The sequence below is a fragment of the Amblyraja radiata genome, chromosome 4 (genome assembly GCF_010909765.2).
Source record: "Amblyraja radiata isolate CabotCenter1 chromosome 4, sAmbRad1.1.pri, whole genome shotgun sequence".
Lineage (NCBI taxonomy): Eukaryota > Metazoa > Chordata > Chondrichthyes > Rajiformes > Rajidae > Amblyraja > Amblyraja radiata.
Window position 1 is genome coordinate 20,588,124 of NC_045959.1, and position 18,672 is coordinate 20,606,795.

The 18,672-nt window shown below is 46.4% G+C and overlaps 1 protein-coding gene across 3 annotated transcripts in view; it reads right to left on the minus strand.

Moving 5' to 3' along the window:
• The window catches only part of atp9b (ATPase phospholipid transporting 9B (putative)), a 341,291-nt gene that overhangs the window by 113,865 nt on the left and 208,754 nt on the right, over positions 1 to 18,672 (minus strand). For all 3 annotated transcript variants that reach the window (XM_033019057.1, XM_033019056.1, XM_033019058.1), the window contains one exon: positions 13,973 to 14,048. In XM_033019057.1, the coding sequence (XP_032874948.1) occupies positions 13,973 to 14,048 (76 nt within the window). The remainder of the gene's footprint in view (positions 1 to 13,972; positions 14,049 to 18,672) is intronic.

An 18,672-nucleotide genomic window follows, 5' to 3' on the forward strand; every position in this document is an offset into this window, starting at 1 on the left:
ACATAGAATAAATAACAAGCACTCAACACAGTTTAAAGTCCCAAAGTCTGGCATATACCAGAAGAGATTACATTTCATTTGATCACGAGACATGAACTGCCAGCACCCTTCCTTCAACTCAACGCTGCTGAAACCCTCATTGCAACTACACCAAAGCTTGTTTGTCAAATCTCCCACTGAATACTCTTTTTAAACTTATAATCTAAAGTTACGTTGCCCAATCATTCACCATCTCATGTTATGCAATTCACATTGGTTCGCAGTGATGGAACACTTCCAGCATAGTGGAGCAGTGGTAGGGCTGCTACCTCACAGCGCCAAAGGCCTGGGTTCAATCCAGACTACAGGTGCTGGCTGTGTGGAGTTTGTACATTCTGTGATCGCACAAGTTTCCACTGGGTGCACCATTTTCCTTCCACATTCCAAAGAAGTGCAGGTTTGTAGATTAATTGGCTTCTGCAAATTGCCCCTAGTGTGTAAAATGTGAAAGTGGGATAACATGGAACTAGAGTTCGAGTGTTCAATGGTTGGCGTGGGCTCAGTGAGCTGGAGCTCCAAAGTAAACTTTCATTTCAAAAACAGAAAATGTTGTAAACACTTCACAGGTCAGGCAAGATAAGTGAAGAAAGGTGAAATTATTACAAAATGAAAAATTATCCATTTTAAAGCCTCAGACTCAATGTTTCCCTTTGTCACATAACTTTTCAGTTTACCTGTAACTTTTGCTGACTGTGTCTTAAATTCCTGCACCGCTATAATTGGTTCCATCCCTTCCCTTGGTTGATATAAAATATTGCTGAAACTAATCCATACTTCTCCAGATCTAATTATTCCAATGCTTTCCATCTTTAACCTACCATAACTTTGAACTCATTATTCATCCACATGCAGGATGTGGTCATTCTAAGTGAAACCAACAATTTTATTGCCCAGCTTGAACAACTTTTGAGATGTGTCCTTCCTTAAAATGGTACTGTATGGTGCTAGGAAAAGAGATCCAGGATAATGCAAGATTATGCTTGGCTTGGAGGGGAATTTGCCATTGTCGGTGGTCCGGTGCGCCTATTTTGTATCCTCCAAGCCAGCAAGGTCACAGGTTTGAGTAGTGCTGTTTAAACACCTTTGGAGAATTGCTACACTTTGCTGATAACATACACATACAGCATCAGAGGCAGAGGGAGTCAATGCTTGCTGAGGTGTTTGGCTCGTTTGTACAAGTCCTGCAGGGTAATTGGAATACTTTGAAAGAGCTGATAAGAGATCAAGACAATCATAAGGTGATAGATTCCTTTCAAAGGATTGCCCTCTTTGGTAGTCTTGTGAAAAGTCATGGCGGTCACACCTTAAGTTTGTCAACCATACAGTAAGATCCTTCTATTTTTTTAAATAACCTGATAGAAACTGTTCAGATTGGATGCTTCCAAGATGTGCAAAAATACATTGACAGGAAGATGATATATTTAATGCCAGCACAGTGGTGCAGCTGGTAGAGCTGCTGCCTCACAGCGCCATAGACCCAGGTTCAATCCTGACCTTAGGTGCTGTCTGTGTGGAGTTGAACATTCTCTCTATGAACACATGGGTTTTTACCGGGCGCTCCGGTCTCCTCCACACCCAAAATCGTTTGTTTGTAGGTTAATTGGCCTCTAAATTGCCTCTCCTGTGTAGGGTGGATGAGAAAATGGGACAACATAGAACGGAGAATGTTTATTCCCAACTGTCATCAGGCAAATGAATGGTCCTCTCATTAACTAGAGTGTGGGCCTGACCTCCAATCTACCTCATTGGAGATCTCTGAACTATCTTTATTCAGACTTTAGCTTGCACTAAATGTTGTACCCTTTATCCTCTATCTGCACTGTGGGTAGCTTGATTTTAATTAAATATAGTATTTTTCTTGACTGGATAGCACGCAGACATGTGTCTCGGTACACGTGACAATAATAATGTAGTGTTAACAAATGATTGGTATGGTTTTTGGTGGGCTGGAGGGCATGTTTCCATGCTTTACCTTTCAATCAATCAATTCCTTGGCCAGATAATTATGCCAAGTGCATCTCTGAATATGGAACAATGGCTGCATCAGCTAACCTTCAAGGGAATAATATAGATCAGATATACCTGCAATAAAAACTGATTTTGTGTAATGAATGTGTTAAAGGATAAAGAAATACAGAAACTACACAAATGTATTTGATTTGAATGCTAAATCACTCTGATGTGGAATACAAATTCTCCAGAAATTATTTTCTGCACTTGTAAATTAAGTGGCATTAAGTTGAGGCGTTAATTCAGGCTCTGCACCTGAATCTCACTGAATATCGAACGGTATAGTATAAGAACAGGCCCTTCGGCACACACTGTCTGTGTCAAACATGATGGCAAGGCCATTTCTTATCTACTTACACATAATCCATATCCCTGCATATCCATATGCCTATCCAAAAGTCTGTTAAATGCCACAACCACCAAATTTACCATTCTATATACTTATTGTCCCTTTCAGGGAGTTATGGATTTGAACCGCTCTGTACATCAATGCTGTTAAGGATCATGCCATTAATTGTACATTTTCCACTTACATCTGACGTCCCAAAGAGCAACACCTAACACTTGTTCAGATTAAATATCATTTGCGATTTTACCGCCCATTTCTGTCACTGATCCATATTCTAGTATACCTTGACAGCTTTCTTCGCAGTCCATGACCCCAGCAAACTTGCTGTCATCTGCAAATTTACTAACCAACCTGTCTATATCCAGGCTAATTTGCTAAAATATATAACAAAGGTCCCAACACAGATCCTTGCAGAACTCCACTGATCAGACTTCCAGTCTGAATAGTATCCTTCCACCACAACTCTCTTTCTTTCAGTAAACCTGTTCTGAAGCCACACAGCCAAGTCACTGTTAATCCCATGCATCTTAATCTTCCGCATTAGCCTACCATGAGGGACTTTATCAAATGCATTACAAAAATCCATATAGACAACATCCACCACCCTACCCTTACAGTCACATTCATCACTTCCTCAAAAAAAGGTGATAAAAATTAGTAAGATGGTTGCAATGATTTCATGGCAATATTATGTACATGGCCCAGATTATAAAGCCAAATACAGACCTTTCACCAATAATCAAAATTAACACATCATGGTTGATAATTAGGAAAACACCAATTCACTTTTCTCTTCTCTCTCCGTTTTGGCAAAGCAGGAAACTATTCCAATATCCAACAGCAAAAGAATATTTGAAGTAGAATGTTCAGCCGATGATTAACTAAACAGAATTGAGCGGGCAATCCTGGTTTACTTAAGGACATATGATTGAATGCTCGACAAATATAAAGAAATACATTAAAATACTTTAGAGAAAAACAGTTAGATTAATGGACAGAGTAAGGAGAGCACAATCAGTCTGAAGGGTCCCTATCCATGTTCTCCAGGGATGCTGCCTGAACTGCTGGGTTACTCCAGAGTTTTGTGTTTTACAATGATATTCAATGTAAGTAAGTTTATTGGCCAAGTATTCCCATACAAGGAATTTGCCTTGGTGCTCAGCCCACGTAACAACATGACATACAGTGACAGTTACGAATAACTCAGAAAACACTAAACATTAATAATAATAAAACATTAATGATAAAACACCATTGATCAAGCATGTGAACCAACAAAATACCAGATCTAACCAAGGCTACAGATTTTTGGCTGTTGAGTAGAGCTACTACTCGTGGATAAAAACTGTTTTTATGTCTGGCTGTGGCAGCTTTGACAGTCCGGAGTCGCCTTCCAGAGGGAAGTGATTCAAAGAGTTTGTGGCCAGGGTGAGAGGGGACAGAGATGATCTTGCCCGCTCGCTTCCTGGCCCTTGCAGTGTACAGTTCATCAATGGAGGGAAGGTTGCAGCCAATAACCTTCTTTGCTGATGTTGGTAAATGTCAAATAATACATCGTTTAGGCAATACAAATAATATTAGTTCAGATGGAAGATCGGGTGGCGCTGCGAGCCGACAGCCTCGCCAGCAGCTGGTTGTCCTTTTGACTTTTTTTGTTTTTGGTATGTCTAAAAATATGTTTTAGTGTGGGGAGGTGGTGGCGGGGAATAGGGGGAAACTGTCTTCCAGTCACTTACCTTGGTGGAATGCGACTTTTCTCCTAGTCCCATTTTCGCCCTCCCTCGCGGCCTGACAGCTTGGATTGGTGCGGCCTCTCCCGGAGTCGGGCCCAGAGCTTCAGTAGTGGACGCAGCGCGGACTTTCCATCGCAGAGCCCAGTGATCCCTTGCCGGGGATCGCCAGAAGAAGTGCTCCGATCGCTGGCCCGCAGACTATAACATCCTGAAGTCGCGGTCTGCGGAGCTTCTAGCCGCAGGTGCAGCGTGGAGTTTCCATTACGGAGTCAGAGATTCCCTCGCCGGGGATCGCTGGAGAAGAGCGCCGACCACCGGCCTATAACATCGTGAAGCCGTGTAACTGCTGCTGGCGCCGACGATGGCGGCCACGGTGTATTGCTCCTTGCTGTTTTGTATGTGTTTGTTCGTTTGTGTCGTCTGTGAAAACCCTACAAAGATTACTTTCACAAGAGAGGTACTCATAAACATCAGACATACAGTACCTCCAAACATCGTTCCGGATTTCTCTCACTTGCTGGATTATTTGGACATACTCGTCGGCGGGGCTCTGGCAGCGTTCAAGGTCTTGAGACGGAGGAGGACCTGTGGGAAGCGCTCTGGAGCACTCACCCGACTCTGGCGACGAGGATCATGCACACCACTCCCGAGCATATTCCTGGCAAACGTACGTTCTCTAAAGAACAAAGTGGACGAACTGCAACTCCTGCATCGGACACACAAGGACATCTCTCGAGCCGCTGCCCCGTGTTTCACCGAGACCTGGCTTTGTGACTCGACCCCGGACAGCGCGCTGCAACTGGCTGGCTTCCAACTTCACAGAGCAGATCGCGAAGTGGAGGTAGGGGGTAACTCAAGAGGCGGTGGAATATGCTTCTATACCAACCAGGACTGGTGCAGCGACATCACTGTACTGTCAAATTTCTGCTCCCCAAACTTGGAATCCCTCTTTATAAACTGCAAAACCTTCTACTCTGAGGGAATTTAACTCCTTTATTCTTGCTGGAGTTTACATTCCCCCCCCAAGCCTGCGTACGTGAGGCGCAAATGCAACTCGCTGACCAAGTAATGAGGGTAGAGAGTGACTTCCCGGACTCCATGGTCATTGTTTTGGGGGACTTTAACAAAGCTAACCTCAGCCGTGACCTTCCAAAATACAGACTTCATGTTACCTGCCCCACCAGAGGGGAGAGAACACTCGATCACTGTTATACGGCAATCAAGAACGCATATCGCTCTGTTCCCCGGGCGGCTCTGGGTCTCTCTGATCATCGTCTAGTTCACCTTATTCTGACCTACAGGCAGAAGCTAAAAGCTGCTAAGCCTGTGGTCAGAACAACGAAAAAGTGGACAAGCGAGGGCATTGAGAACCTACAATCCTGCTTTGACTGCACGGATTGGAATGTGTTCAGGGAAGCAACCACAAGCCTCGATGAGTATACGGACACTGCATCATCATGTGTCAACTTTTGCGAGGACAGTTGGATTCCAACTAAGACCCGGACATGGTTCAACAACAACAAGCCCTGGTTCACTGCAGAACTCAGACAGCTCAGACGGTCTAAAGAGGAGGCCTACAGGAGTGGGGATGCAGACCTCTACAGGCAGGCCAAGTACAAGCTGAAAAGAGGAATCAGAGCTGCCAAGGAAAGGTACTCTGAGAAGTTGAGGAGCAAGTTCTCAGCTAATGACTCTTCTTCAGTTTGGAAGGGCTTGCAAGAAATTACCAGCTACAAGAGGAAAGCCCCCCACTCTTTGGACAAACATCAGCTGACCAACAACCTAAATGAGTTTTACTGCAGGTTTGACAAGCAGAAACATAACCCTGGTACCCCCTCCCCCCTGTCCCCAACCAACACAGCCAGACCCCAGTCTACAAAGAATGAACCCTGCACCCTCTCCTTCCCATTCACCACTTCACACCTACTTAAGGAAGACTCCAGTATGAAAAGACTAGACCATTTCCTACCTCAATCAACACTTCACATCCACTCAGAGCCTGACCTCATTCTGCAAAGACTGGGCCCTTCTACACCCACCCCCCTCCAATCACCACTTCACACCCAATCACCCACACCCTCCGAGCTGCACAACATCACTTCTCCATCAACAAAAATAAAAATAGAGGAGGTGGAGAAGCTTTTCAGAGATCAAAAAAGCCGGAAATCTCCAGGACCTGTCAATATTTCCCCCTCTACTCTTAAACTCTGTGCCAAACAGCTGGCACAGGTATATACAGACATTTTTAACCAGTCCCTGCAAACATGTACTGTCCCTGCCTGCATCAAAGTCTCCACTATTGTCCCTGTACCCAAAAAGGCAAGGATTACTTGTCTTAATGACCACAGGCCTGTCGCACTGACCTCTGTAGTCATGAGGACAGCCGAAAGGCCTGTGCTGGCCAAGCTGAAAAATATCACAAACTCCCTGCTGGACCCTCTGCAGTTTGCATATTGGGCCAATAGATCTGTGGATGATGCAGTCAACCTGGACCTGCACTTCATCCTACAGCACCTAGACCGCCAGGGGACCTATGCGAGGATCCTGTTTGTTGATTTTAGCTCTGCATTCAACACCATTGTGCCAGAGCTACTACACTCCAAACTTTCTGGAGACAGACCCCCGACACACTATGTCATCCAAAATCATCTTTAATCAGCACATAAACTTTAACAGCATAAAGGATGGTTAGATGTCAGAACATCCCAACTGCTGCTTGAACTGAGCAGTGCCGGAAGTGTTAATATAAACGTTATAGTGGAGTGGGGTTAGTGATGCTAACTTATATGTGATTGGTTGACATGCATAATCAATCTATATCCTTCCCCCTGAAGCCTAAGTGTAAAAGGGCACCCATGCCATGGAGTTAAACGTACTCGCCATATCTATCTGGCGGTCTAGTGACACGGCCCGCACGCGTGTGGACATGGCTGGAACTGGAGCGGTGGAGCATAGGGATCAGCTGGTGGTGGACGAGGTTCCCGCACAGCAAGCAGGTGTTGCCAACTTCTCCGGTAAACCGCTCCCTCACAGCACAAAGCTGCCGGCCCCGGTGGCATCCCCGAGCGGGTGCTCAGGGCATGTGCTGGACAACTATCCCTGGTCTTCACTGACATTTTCAATCTGTCACTGGCCCAGGGTGTCGTCCCCAATTGCCTCAAGACATCAACCATTGTGCCAGTGCCCAAACAATCAGCTACAGGGAGTCTCAACGACTTCCGCCCAGTGGCACTCACCCCTGTCATTGCAAAGTGCTTTGAGCGGCTGATCCTGACTCACCTCAAAGCCAGCCTCCCCCCCACACTGGACCCCCATCAGTTTGCCTACCGGACCAACAGGTCTACAGAGGACGCCATATTGGCGGCCTTACACTCTGCCCTGACCCACCTGGACAGCAATAACACCTACATCAGGTTGCTGTTCATCGATTTCAGCTCCGCATTTAACACTGTCATCCCCGCTAGCTTGATCACCAAACTCAGCGGACTTGGCATCTCCACCTTCCTCTGCAACTGGATACCGGATTTCCTCACCAACAGACCACAGTCTGTTAGGGTCAACAACCTCACCTCCTCCACTATAACACTGAACACCGGCGTGCCACAGGGCTGTGTGCTCAGCCCTCTCCTCTATTCCCTCTTCACCCATGACTGCATCCCTAAGAATGGCTCCAACGCCATCATTAAATTTGCCGATGACACCACGGTGGTAGGACTGATCAGTGACAACGACGAGTCAGCCTACAGGGAGGAGGTCCAGCACCTGACAACCTGGTGTGCCAACAATAAACTCGTCCTCAACTCCAAGAAGACGAAGGAAATTATTGTTGACTTCAGGAAGAACAGAGGGGGCAGACATAACCCCATCCATATAAACGGGACTGAGGTGGAGCGCGTCTCCAACTACAAATTCCTCGGGGTACACATCTCGGAGGATCTGTCCTGGTCCCTCAACACCTCCAAGCTGATCAAAGAGGTGCAGCAGTGCCTTTACTTCCTGAGGAGGCTCAAGAAAGCTCACCTGTCCCCCCCAGATCCTGACCAACTTTTACCACTGTACCATCAAAAGCATCCTGACCACCTGCTTCACGGTATGGTACAGCAGTTGCACCGTAGCGGACAGGAAGGCACTACAACGGGTGGTGAAAACCGCTCAGTACATCATCGGTGCCCCGCTCCTTGCCATGGATGCCCTCCACCGAAAACGGCGTCTGAGACGGGCCGGGAAGATCATCAAAGACCCCTTCCACCCTAACCATGGACTGTTTGCCCTCCTCCCATCAGGGAGGCGGTACAGGAGCCTCAGGTCTCGTACTAGTAGGATGAGGAACAGCTTCTACAACAACACTATCACATTGCTGAACTCGGAGTCCCGCCGATAGATTTCTCCAGTCTCTTCGTCCACTTTGTTTGCTTATTCTGTATTTTTATTCCTATATTGCACTATTACTACGGACTGACGCTAAACTGCATTTCGTTGTACCCATACTTGTATCTGTGCAATGACATTAAAGTTGAATTGAATTGAATTGAATTGAATAGGATCGTGGTTCGTCAGCCAGGTAACAACAGTGCCCAGATGGGAATGTCCAGTTGAAGTTTGTAAACGGACGACCTGGCCCGGCAGTAGAGGCCTAAGTGATTTGCTGGATCTGTCGTATGATCATTTCTGGATGTCATGCTTCTCCTGGATACGTTTCTGGACAGTAGCAGGCTTCAGCACCCGAGGGACCAGCTGTTGTTGTGCGATCAGGACTGGAGGTCTTGTCGATCTGGGCATAATTCGCTGGGCTGGCGATCCCAGGGTTCCATCTCTGGCAATATTTCTGAGATTCAAGAGATCGAGATACACGTCAGAGTTTGAAAGGCGCGCTTCCTCTAACAGTTGCTTGGCGCTTCTGACTGCGCGCTCAGCGAGTCCATTGCTCTGTGGATACTCAGGGCTGCTCGTGATGTGTTGGAAGTTCCATCGGTCTGCGAAAAGCTTGAACACGTGGCTGGTGAAATGTCTACCAGTTGTCGGTTTGCAGGCGGACGGGTGAGCCGAAAGTAGAGAAGTGTCTCTTTAGTTTCCGGACGACCATCTCAGATGTGAGGGAGGCCAGCGGGTCCAATTCAAACCAGTTAAAAAAGGAGTCGACTACAACGAGGTAGAGCTTTCCGCACCATTCGAAAATGTCCGCCGCCACCGACGTCCAGGGCAGGGCTGGAGGAGGTTGTTGTAGAAGGGGCTGCCTCTGCTGATGAGGGGTGAGGCTGTTGCAGGTGGGGCTGGAGGCTGTGCGGTCCCGAATGTACTTGGCCATCCCCGGCCAGTAGAACAGACTCCGAGCGCGTGCGGAACAGACCCTCTCCTTCCTCTCCTGAAAGATGAGGCGGAGAACTCGGAGGCGAGAATAGCGTGGGAGAGGCTTGTGGTGACCGAAAGGGGAAACATGTAGGAGGGGAGGTCCCGTGGTTAGTCACGTGGAGGGGTGTGAGGCATGCTGGGACGGGTAGGAGACATGGCAGCAGGCCGCTGGAACTGGAGCGGTGGAGCATAGGGAGCGGCTGACGTCACAGACCAGCGCTCGCCGGGCGGCTCCGAGTCTGCGCGGCGGCTGCATCATGGACGACGAGGAGACCTACCGTCTGTGGAAGATCCGCAAGACCATCATGCAGTTTGCCATGATCGTGGATATTTAGTGGCACAGAATGAATTGGACCAGACACTGGATGAATTTAGAGGTCAATTTGGAGATAAGCCAAGTGAAGGAAGACCACGGCGATCAGACATGACTGTGCTTGTTGCTCATAATGATGATCCCACTTCTGACACCATGTAGACATTCCCCAGACACACTATGTGATCCAAAATCATCTTTAATCAGCACATAAACTTTAACAGCATAAAGGATGGTTAGATGTCAGAACATCCCAACTGCTGGTCGAACTGAGCAGTGCCAGAAGCAAGTGTTAATATAAACGTTATAGTGGGGTGGGGTTAGTGATGCTAACTTATATGTGATTGGTTGACATGCATAATCTACACTTTCCGAGTTGACTGTGCCTGAACACCTCTGTCGGTGGATCACCAGCATCCTTCCTGACAGACAAGAAGCAGCATGTGAGGCTGGGAAAGCATATCTCAGACGCACAAACGTTCAGCATAGGTGCACCGCAAGGCTGCGTACTCTCTCCTCTCCTCTACTCTCTCTACACCAACGACTGCACCTCCACAGACACCTCTGTCAAGCTTCTCAAGTTTGCGGACGACACAACCCTGATTGGGCTGATCCAGGATGGGGAGGAATCTGCCTACAGACAGGAAATGTCACAGCTGGCGTCCTGGTGCCGTTGCAACAACCTCGAGCTCAATGCTCTTAAGACAGTGGAATTGATTGTAGACTTTAGGAGAGCTCCCCCTCCCCTCACCCCACTCACCATCAACCACACCACAGTCACATCTGTGGAGTCTTTTAAGTTCCTGGGAACCATCATCTCCAAAGACCTTAAGTGGGGGGCTACCATCGATTCCACAGTCAAAAAGGCACAAAAGAGGATGTACTTCCTACGGCAGCTGAGGAAGCACAATCTGCCACAGGCAATGATGGTCCAATTCTACACGGCCATCGTAGAGTCTGTTCTCACCTTCTCCATCATGGTCTGGTTTGGTTCAGCCACCAAGCACGACACCTGGAGGCTGCAGCTAATCTTCCGATCAGCAGAGAAGGTTATTGGCTGCAACCTTCCCTCCATTGATGAACTGTACACTGCAAGGGCCAGGAAGCGAGCGCGCAAGATCATCTCTGACCCCTCTCACCCTGGCCACAAACTCTTTGAATCACTTCCCTCCGGAAGGCGACTCCGGATTGTCAAAGCTGCCACAGCCAGACATAAAAACTGTTTTTATCCACGAGTAGTTGCTCTACTCAACAGCCAAAAATCTGTAGCTTCCCTTTGATCTGGTATTTTGTTGGTTCACATGCTTGATCAATGGTGTTTTATCATTAATGTTTTATTATTATTGTTTAGTGTTTTCGTAACTGTCACTGTATGTCATGTTGTTACTTGTGGGCGGAGCACCAAGGCAAATTCCTTGTATGTGAATACTTGGCCAATAAACTTACTTACTTAAGCCGCGGTCTCCGGTGGGAAGCAGCCGATTCGGGAACTCCAAGCTGCGGAGTATCCGTCCGTCCCGACGTCGGAGTTTTCGAGCATCCTGTCGAGAGGGCCTGTACATTGGGCCGTCCGTAGCGGCGACTACGGAGGGTTCAAGGCCCCGACCACGGTTGAACAAAGGAGGACTGACTGAACGTTATTGCCTTCCACCACAGTGAAGAATGTTGATTCCACTGTGGCGGATGTCCATATTGTATTCTATTGTGTATTGTGCTCTTTTTGATTGTGTGGCTGCATTATAAATCAAATTCCACTGTACCGTAACTGGTGCATGTGGCAATAAATGTGAACTTGAACTTGAACATGCTACTCCTTGGCAATACTATCTGAATAGATAGTATTTTCAACGTTAACTTCAATGGTATTAGTCAATAATTCTACCATGTCGATTTGCACCTGCTTGTAATCATTCATTGCGTTTTCACCATGAACCATCACTTATATCCTTTAATTTCTCAGGTAGACAGAAATGCTGGAGAAACTCAGCGGGTGAGTTATGGAGCGAAGAAATGGGTTACGTTTAAGGGTCGAGACCCTTCTTCAGACTTTAATTTCTCCTGCATTCTACCGAATTAGACATTCCCTTTTTCTTTCCCTCACTTATCTTTTTTGTATTGCTTCAAACTTATTTCTCCAAGCTGTAATGAAGCGTGATCTTTTTCACAGATTTTGCTAGATTCGGGTATTTCTAGCATTGAGTTTTTAATGTCAGACATTACCTCTAACCTCAAAGAAAATCAAATCCACCATCTTTCGCCATCATCTCAATATCCTTCCATTAGCTACAGCGCCCATCACTTTATCCGAGACATTATTAAATATAATCTTGCTGTAATTTCTAACCGCATGAGCTCCGATAAAGGAACTTTGTTAAATTTCCAAGTCATAACAGAGTGCCAGCTTGGAAGGCCACCAATAGCGCATGACATTTCCCAGCCCATGTTGCTCTTCTCCTTTGTGGTGGCAGACATCATGGATTTGGGAGGTGCGGTCAGAGTCCCCATAGCAAATTGGGACAGGCAAGGACAAAAGAAGATTTCAAAACAATGGAAGGTAGACAAAAATGCTGGAGAAACTCAGCGGGTGAGACAGCATCTATGGAGCGAAGGAATAGGTGATGTTTCGGGTCGAGACACTTCTTCAGACTGATGGGGGGGGGGGGGCAGGAAGCAGAAAGGAAGTGGCGGAGACAGTGGGCTGTGGGAGAGGTGGGATGGGGAGGGGCAAGAGGGAGAAAGCAAGGACTACCTGAAATTGGAGAAGTCAATGTTCATACCGCTGGGGTGTAAACTACCCAAACGAAATATGCGGTGCTGCTCCTCCAATTTGCAGTGGGACTCATTCTGGCCATGGAGGAGGCCCAGGACAGAAAGGTCAGATTCGGAATGGGAGGGGGAGTTGAAGTGCTGAGCCACCGGGAGATCAGGTTGGTTATTGCGGACCGAGCGGAGGTGTTTCAAAACAATGGTGTTTTTTTAAATAGCAAATAAATGCCATATAAAATTCATGACATATTTGAGAAATTTAAAGAATTGCTTGCATTAGGATATGCAGGTGCTGCGATCTTGAATAAAATATAAAGTGCTGGAGGAACATAGCGAGTCATGGACCTGTCCGACTTAGGCAACTGCAGGAGACTATGCGGTCGTCATATGGTAGTGGGTGGTTGCCAGGTAGTCGCCTTGGTCGTGAGGAGTTCCCGCATTCTGGGAAGAAGTCGCGGCCTCATTATGGTCGCCGTGAATTTTTCAACATGTTGAAAAATTAGCGACGACCAGAATTAAGCTGCCATGAAGAATAGCGAGAATTCTCGTGCCGTAGGTGGGTTGCCAGGAGGGCAAAGGTTCTTTTAGGTTCTCGTAGGCTGACCGGTGAATTTCATTGACTCATTGGGAAAAAAAACTGTAAGTAGTAGTTTTCAGAACCAGGGATAACCGACCGGTAATGTTAAATGTCTGCCGAGCTTCACTGCCATGTATCTCTGGCTTCTTAAAAGTTGTCTCCACTCCTTCTCTCCCCCCTCTTTTAAAGGACTTATGTGACCCTTCCCATACACTGTGCTTTCACCGTCTTAATTACAGCGCCAACCTTCCTGTTCATCCCGGTGCATGTCTGTATCACATTGGCATTGCATCGTGTGAATCTTACTCAGACAGTGCTTCCCTCGCTTGCCCTGTCCCCCAACTGCATAACGGGCTGGTAAAGGAAGCAGTGTGTGCGTGTGTGCGTGCGTGTGTGTGTACGTGTGCGCATGTAGAATATATGAGTTGGTAAATCCTGGGAGATGGGGAACATTTTGCATTCGGTTCTCCTCAATCCTGGAAACGTGTGACTTAAGTGTGTTTATAAAAAGTCTTGCTTTTATTTTGCTGAAGTCCATAATGCTCCGCATTCTACTGATCATCAAACTGCACAAGTCATTTGTAAGTGTGACTTATTGCAGGTCAATTACAGAAATATTTGAACAGTGTATTGTATTTACAATGCACAAAACTATTATTCTACATATAATACATTATAATTCTTACAAAGAACTAAATAATTTGTTTCATAATATTTAATTGCTTGAAGTTTATAACATTTTCTACTTAGTTTGTTTCAAATCCATCAATTTGAAGGGGTTTTGTGTCGTCTCAGCAAAAAGTCACAAGGTGTATATGACCAACTAACATACTCACCAGAAGCTACCACTGTGCTGGCCCAAAGTGTATTTTCTGCACCCAGACTTTCATGGATTGAAGGGTCACTATCTTCCTGCAAATAAATAAATGTAAAATATGTTGCATTTGATCAAAAAGCAGCTCAATATAAAACATTTATTTGCCAATTCTTAAAATTCATAAACAGGATTAAAGTGGGCAAGCAACTTTTTAAGCATTATTAGATCACACCATGGTTGCTACATATTTTCCTTTGCTGCAAAGAGCTAGAGAGTGCTGGAGAATTTCAGTTGCACAAAATCAATAAGATTATTTTTGTTACCTCGCCAATTTTCTTCTTTTTGCCTGTGGGCAGCTTTTCGCTATTCATGGAACTATTATTCAACAGTGCATATATCCTATTAGGCATCACTGTTGATCTTGATCCTATGCTTGGCCGGTATCCAGTTTCACCAGCAGGGCTCACAAAATCTTGTACAGAGTGGAAAACCAGAACCATTTTTCCCCCCAACTAATCCAACGTACAGAAACCACTTGCAGCTCATGCACCTCTGCTCCTAGCGAAGGTAGCCATTCCAAGCAACAAAAGATACAAGGAACAAGGAGCCATGAGGTCTTAATGTTATCTCAAAGGTCTGTTTTAATGCTTTTTGACTTATCTTTGTAATGTAGTATTACAGTGGTCTCACAAGGGCCCTGTACAACTGCATTGCTCCTATACTCAACTCCTCTTGTTATGAAGGCCAACATACCATTTGCTTTCTTCACTGCCTGCTGTACCTGCATGCGTATGTTCTGATGAACTGATGAACAAGGCCCGTTGTACTTCCCCTTTTCCCAACTTGACACCATTTAGATAATAATCTGCCTTCCTGATACCTCTGTGGATAACCACACATTTATCCTCATTAAACTGCATTTGCCATGCATCTGCCCACTCACCCAACCTGTCCAGGTAGACCCTGCATCCTCATAGCATCTTCCTCACAGTTCACACTGCCACCCAGCTTCATGTCATCTGCAAATTTGCTAATCCCTTCATCCAAATCATTAATGTATACTGTAAATAGCAGCGGTCCCAGCACCGAGCATTGCGGTACTCCACTAGTCACTGTCTGCCATTCAGAAAGGGGCCTGTTAATTCCTACCCTATGTTTCCAGTCTGCCAACCAATTTTCTATCCATGTCAGCACCCTACCATACCATGTGCTCTATTTTTGCCCACTAATCTGCTATGTGGGACCTTATCAAATACTTTCTGAAAGTCCAGGTACACTACATCACTGGCTCTCCCGTGTCCATTTTCCTAGTTACATCCTCAAAAAATTCCAGAAGATTAGTCGAGCATGATTTCTCCTTCGTAAATCCATGCTGACTCGGACCGATCCTGTTACTGCTACCCAAATGTGCCGCTATTTCATCTTTTATGATTGACTCCAGCATCTTCCCCAACACCGATGTCAGGCTAACTGGTCTATAATTCCCTGTTTTCTCACTATCGTCCTTCTTAAAAAGGGGGATAACATTAGCTACCCTCCAATCCATAGGAACTGATCCTGAATCTATAGAACATCGGAAAATGATCACCAATGCGTCCACGATTTCTAGAGCCACTTCCTTAAGTACCCTGGGACGTAGACCATCAGGCCCCGGGGATTTATCAGCCTTCAGTCCCATCAGTCTATCCAACACCATTTCCTGCCTAATGTGGATTTCCCTCAGTTCCTCCATCACACCAGATCCTCTGGCCACTAGTACATCAGGAAGACTGTTTGTGACCTCCTTAGTGAAGACGGATCCAAAGTACCTGTTCAAATCATCAGCCATTTCCTTGTTCCCCCATAATAAATTCACCTTTTTGCAGTCTTCAAGGGCCCAACTAGTCTTAACTAATGTTTTCCTCTTCACATACCTAAAGAAGCTTTTACTATCATCCTTTGGGGTGGCGGCGCCTAACGGCAGCGGCTCGACTACAGTCGTCTGTCTTTTTTTTATTTTTTGTCTTGTTAAATGTATGTCTTTGAGTCAGTTTTTATTATTTTTTTTAGCTGTGTATATGTGAGGGGTGGTGGTGGGGGCTGTGGGGGAAACCGTTTTAAATCTCTTCCCTGTGCGGGGACCCAACTATTCCCTGTCGGGTCTCGTGTGTCGTTGGGCCTAACATCGTGGAGCCGGCGGCGACCTCCGGCCGGGACTAACCTGAGGGCTCCAGTTGCATAGCCTGCGGAACTGACATCGCGGAGCTGGCCAACTTCGGAGCGGGAAGAGCTGTGGTGGCGTGCGGCTGCGACCCGACTTTTGGAGTTCGGAGGCACCGGCCGCAGACCCGGTGGACGGGAACATCGGGAGCTCGCAGGTCCCTGGTGGGAGACCGCTTTTCCGAGCTCCGCAACGGCGACTTCTCCCGCTGGAACCGCGGGTTTAAGGACATGGAGCCGGGGCCTAACATCGCCCGGCGTGGCTTAAACAGCCTCAGGACTTACCATCGCCCGCCGGGGGCATTAACATCGGAGCCCCAGTTCGCCTCGACACTGCAGTTGGACTGCTGGACCACGGGAGAAGGAACAAAGGGAAGAGATAAAGACTTTGCCTTCCATCACAGTGAGGAGATGTTGGAGACTCACTGTGATGGATGTTTATGTAAACTATGTTAAGTGTGGGTCTTGGATTGTGTTTGTAATGTAAAAAACTGTAGAAATGGAATTTCGTTCAAACCCAGGTTTGAATGACAATAAATAGCATTCTATTCTATTCTATTCTTTATATTCTTGGCTAACTTACCTTCGTACCTCATCTTTTCACCCCATATTGCTTTCCGAGAACATCATACTGTCCTCCCAGGTTATGGAGGCTTTAACCATACCATTTTTATTTCACAAAGTCATACGGTCATAAGGGATAGGAACAGAATAGGCCATTTGGCCCGTCAAGTCTACATTGCCATTCAATCATGGCTGATCTATTTCTTCTCCTAACCCCCATAACCTCCGACATCTGGTAGACACAAAATGCTGGAGTAACTCAGCGGGACAGGCAGCATCTCTGGAGAGAAAGAATTCCAAGAGTCATGTTCTGAGATCTATACAGTTCAGGACATGGATACCAAGGTATTAACAACTTGTGCCATGTGCATAATGGGCTTTGCCGGAATCTGCCGGAATCTGCACAAAGTTCACTCAATTACCTTTAAAACCGAGATGAGAAGAACTTTTTTCACACAGAGAGTGGTGAATCTCTGGAACTCTCTGCCACAGAGGGTAGTCGAGGCCAGTTCATTGGCTATATTTAAGAGGGAGTTAGATGTGGCCCTTGTGGCTAAGGGGATCAGAGGGTATGGAGAGAAGGCAGGTACGGGATACTGAGTTGGATGATCAGCCATGATCATATTGAATGGCAGTGCAGGCTCGAAGGGCCGAATGGCCTACTCCTGCACCTAATTTCTATGTTTCTACCTCTACTATGCAAAAGGACAAACTGTGCTATACAATTGTAGCATCAAATCACGAGTCAACACATGAATACACATTTGAAACATATGTTTCAGAGGTCTATCCCTAAATTGCATGGTGACATTTCTCCCTACGCAAGGGCACCTGTTACCATAATACTTTTGGTCATATAACCTGCAGTATATGTATTAAAACCATAACGCAGAGAAGTTCGGAACAACCAGTAACCTTTCTTACAATAAATTATCATGACAAAGCATGATATTTTCCAGCATGCCAATACTAGAAATGCTGTCTAAATATTTATGCCGGCTGACCTCTTGGTAGAGTGAGATCTGTTTACAGCAGCAAACATTTGCTGTTTCAAGATCAAGCAACTAACATTCTACACACATTTTTGGAAATTTTACAGGGCCCGAGCTGAACCGAGGCGCGAGTGGGCGAGTCACTAACAGCGCGAGCAGACGGCAGGCAGGCAGATCCATTGTGATGTCATCAGCGAAAAAACGGCTTTTTGATTTCAAAGTCTGATCGGATTTGTGAAGATTTTCATTAATAACGCAAGAAATAATGCATGTAGTTTTCAGATAACACGATTTCAAGAGTTCAAGACATATTTATTATCACATGCACCAATTGGTACAGTGAGAATTGAATTACCATACAGTCATACGAATAAAAAGAACACAATACATGATAGAATTTAACATGAACATCTTCACACAGCAGAATCAACGTTTCCCACTGTGAGGGAAGGCAATAGAGTTCAGTCCTCTTCCTCTTTTTTCAACCATGGTCGGGGCCTTCAGGCCCTCTCGCCAGGATAATCGGAGCTCCAGCTTCGGAACGGAGAACACACTTTGCGGCTTGGAGTTTCCTAAATGAGCCGCTTCCTACCGGAGTCCACAGGCCGAGCTGGGCGGAGCTCCAACACTTGCGATCCTCGGCTGAAGATCCCAGGATTCTGCGATGTTAAACTCAGCGCCTCCAGCGGCTGGAAGTTCCGCAGACCACAGCTCCACAATGTTAAAGAGCAGTCCGAACACTCCGGAGCTCCGGTGATCCCCAGTAAGACATTGTCCCACTCCGCGATGGAATCCAGTGCTGCGTCGCTGCTGAAGCTTTGGCCGGTCTCTGGCAGGAAAGGCCGCTCCAATGCAAGGGGGGTGCGAAGATGCGGCTCGGAGAATAGACGCATCCTCAACCAGGTATTGACTGAGAAAATGATTTCCCCTTCCCCTCCCCACCCCCCACATAAAAAAGACTAAA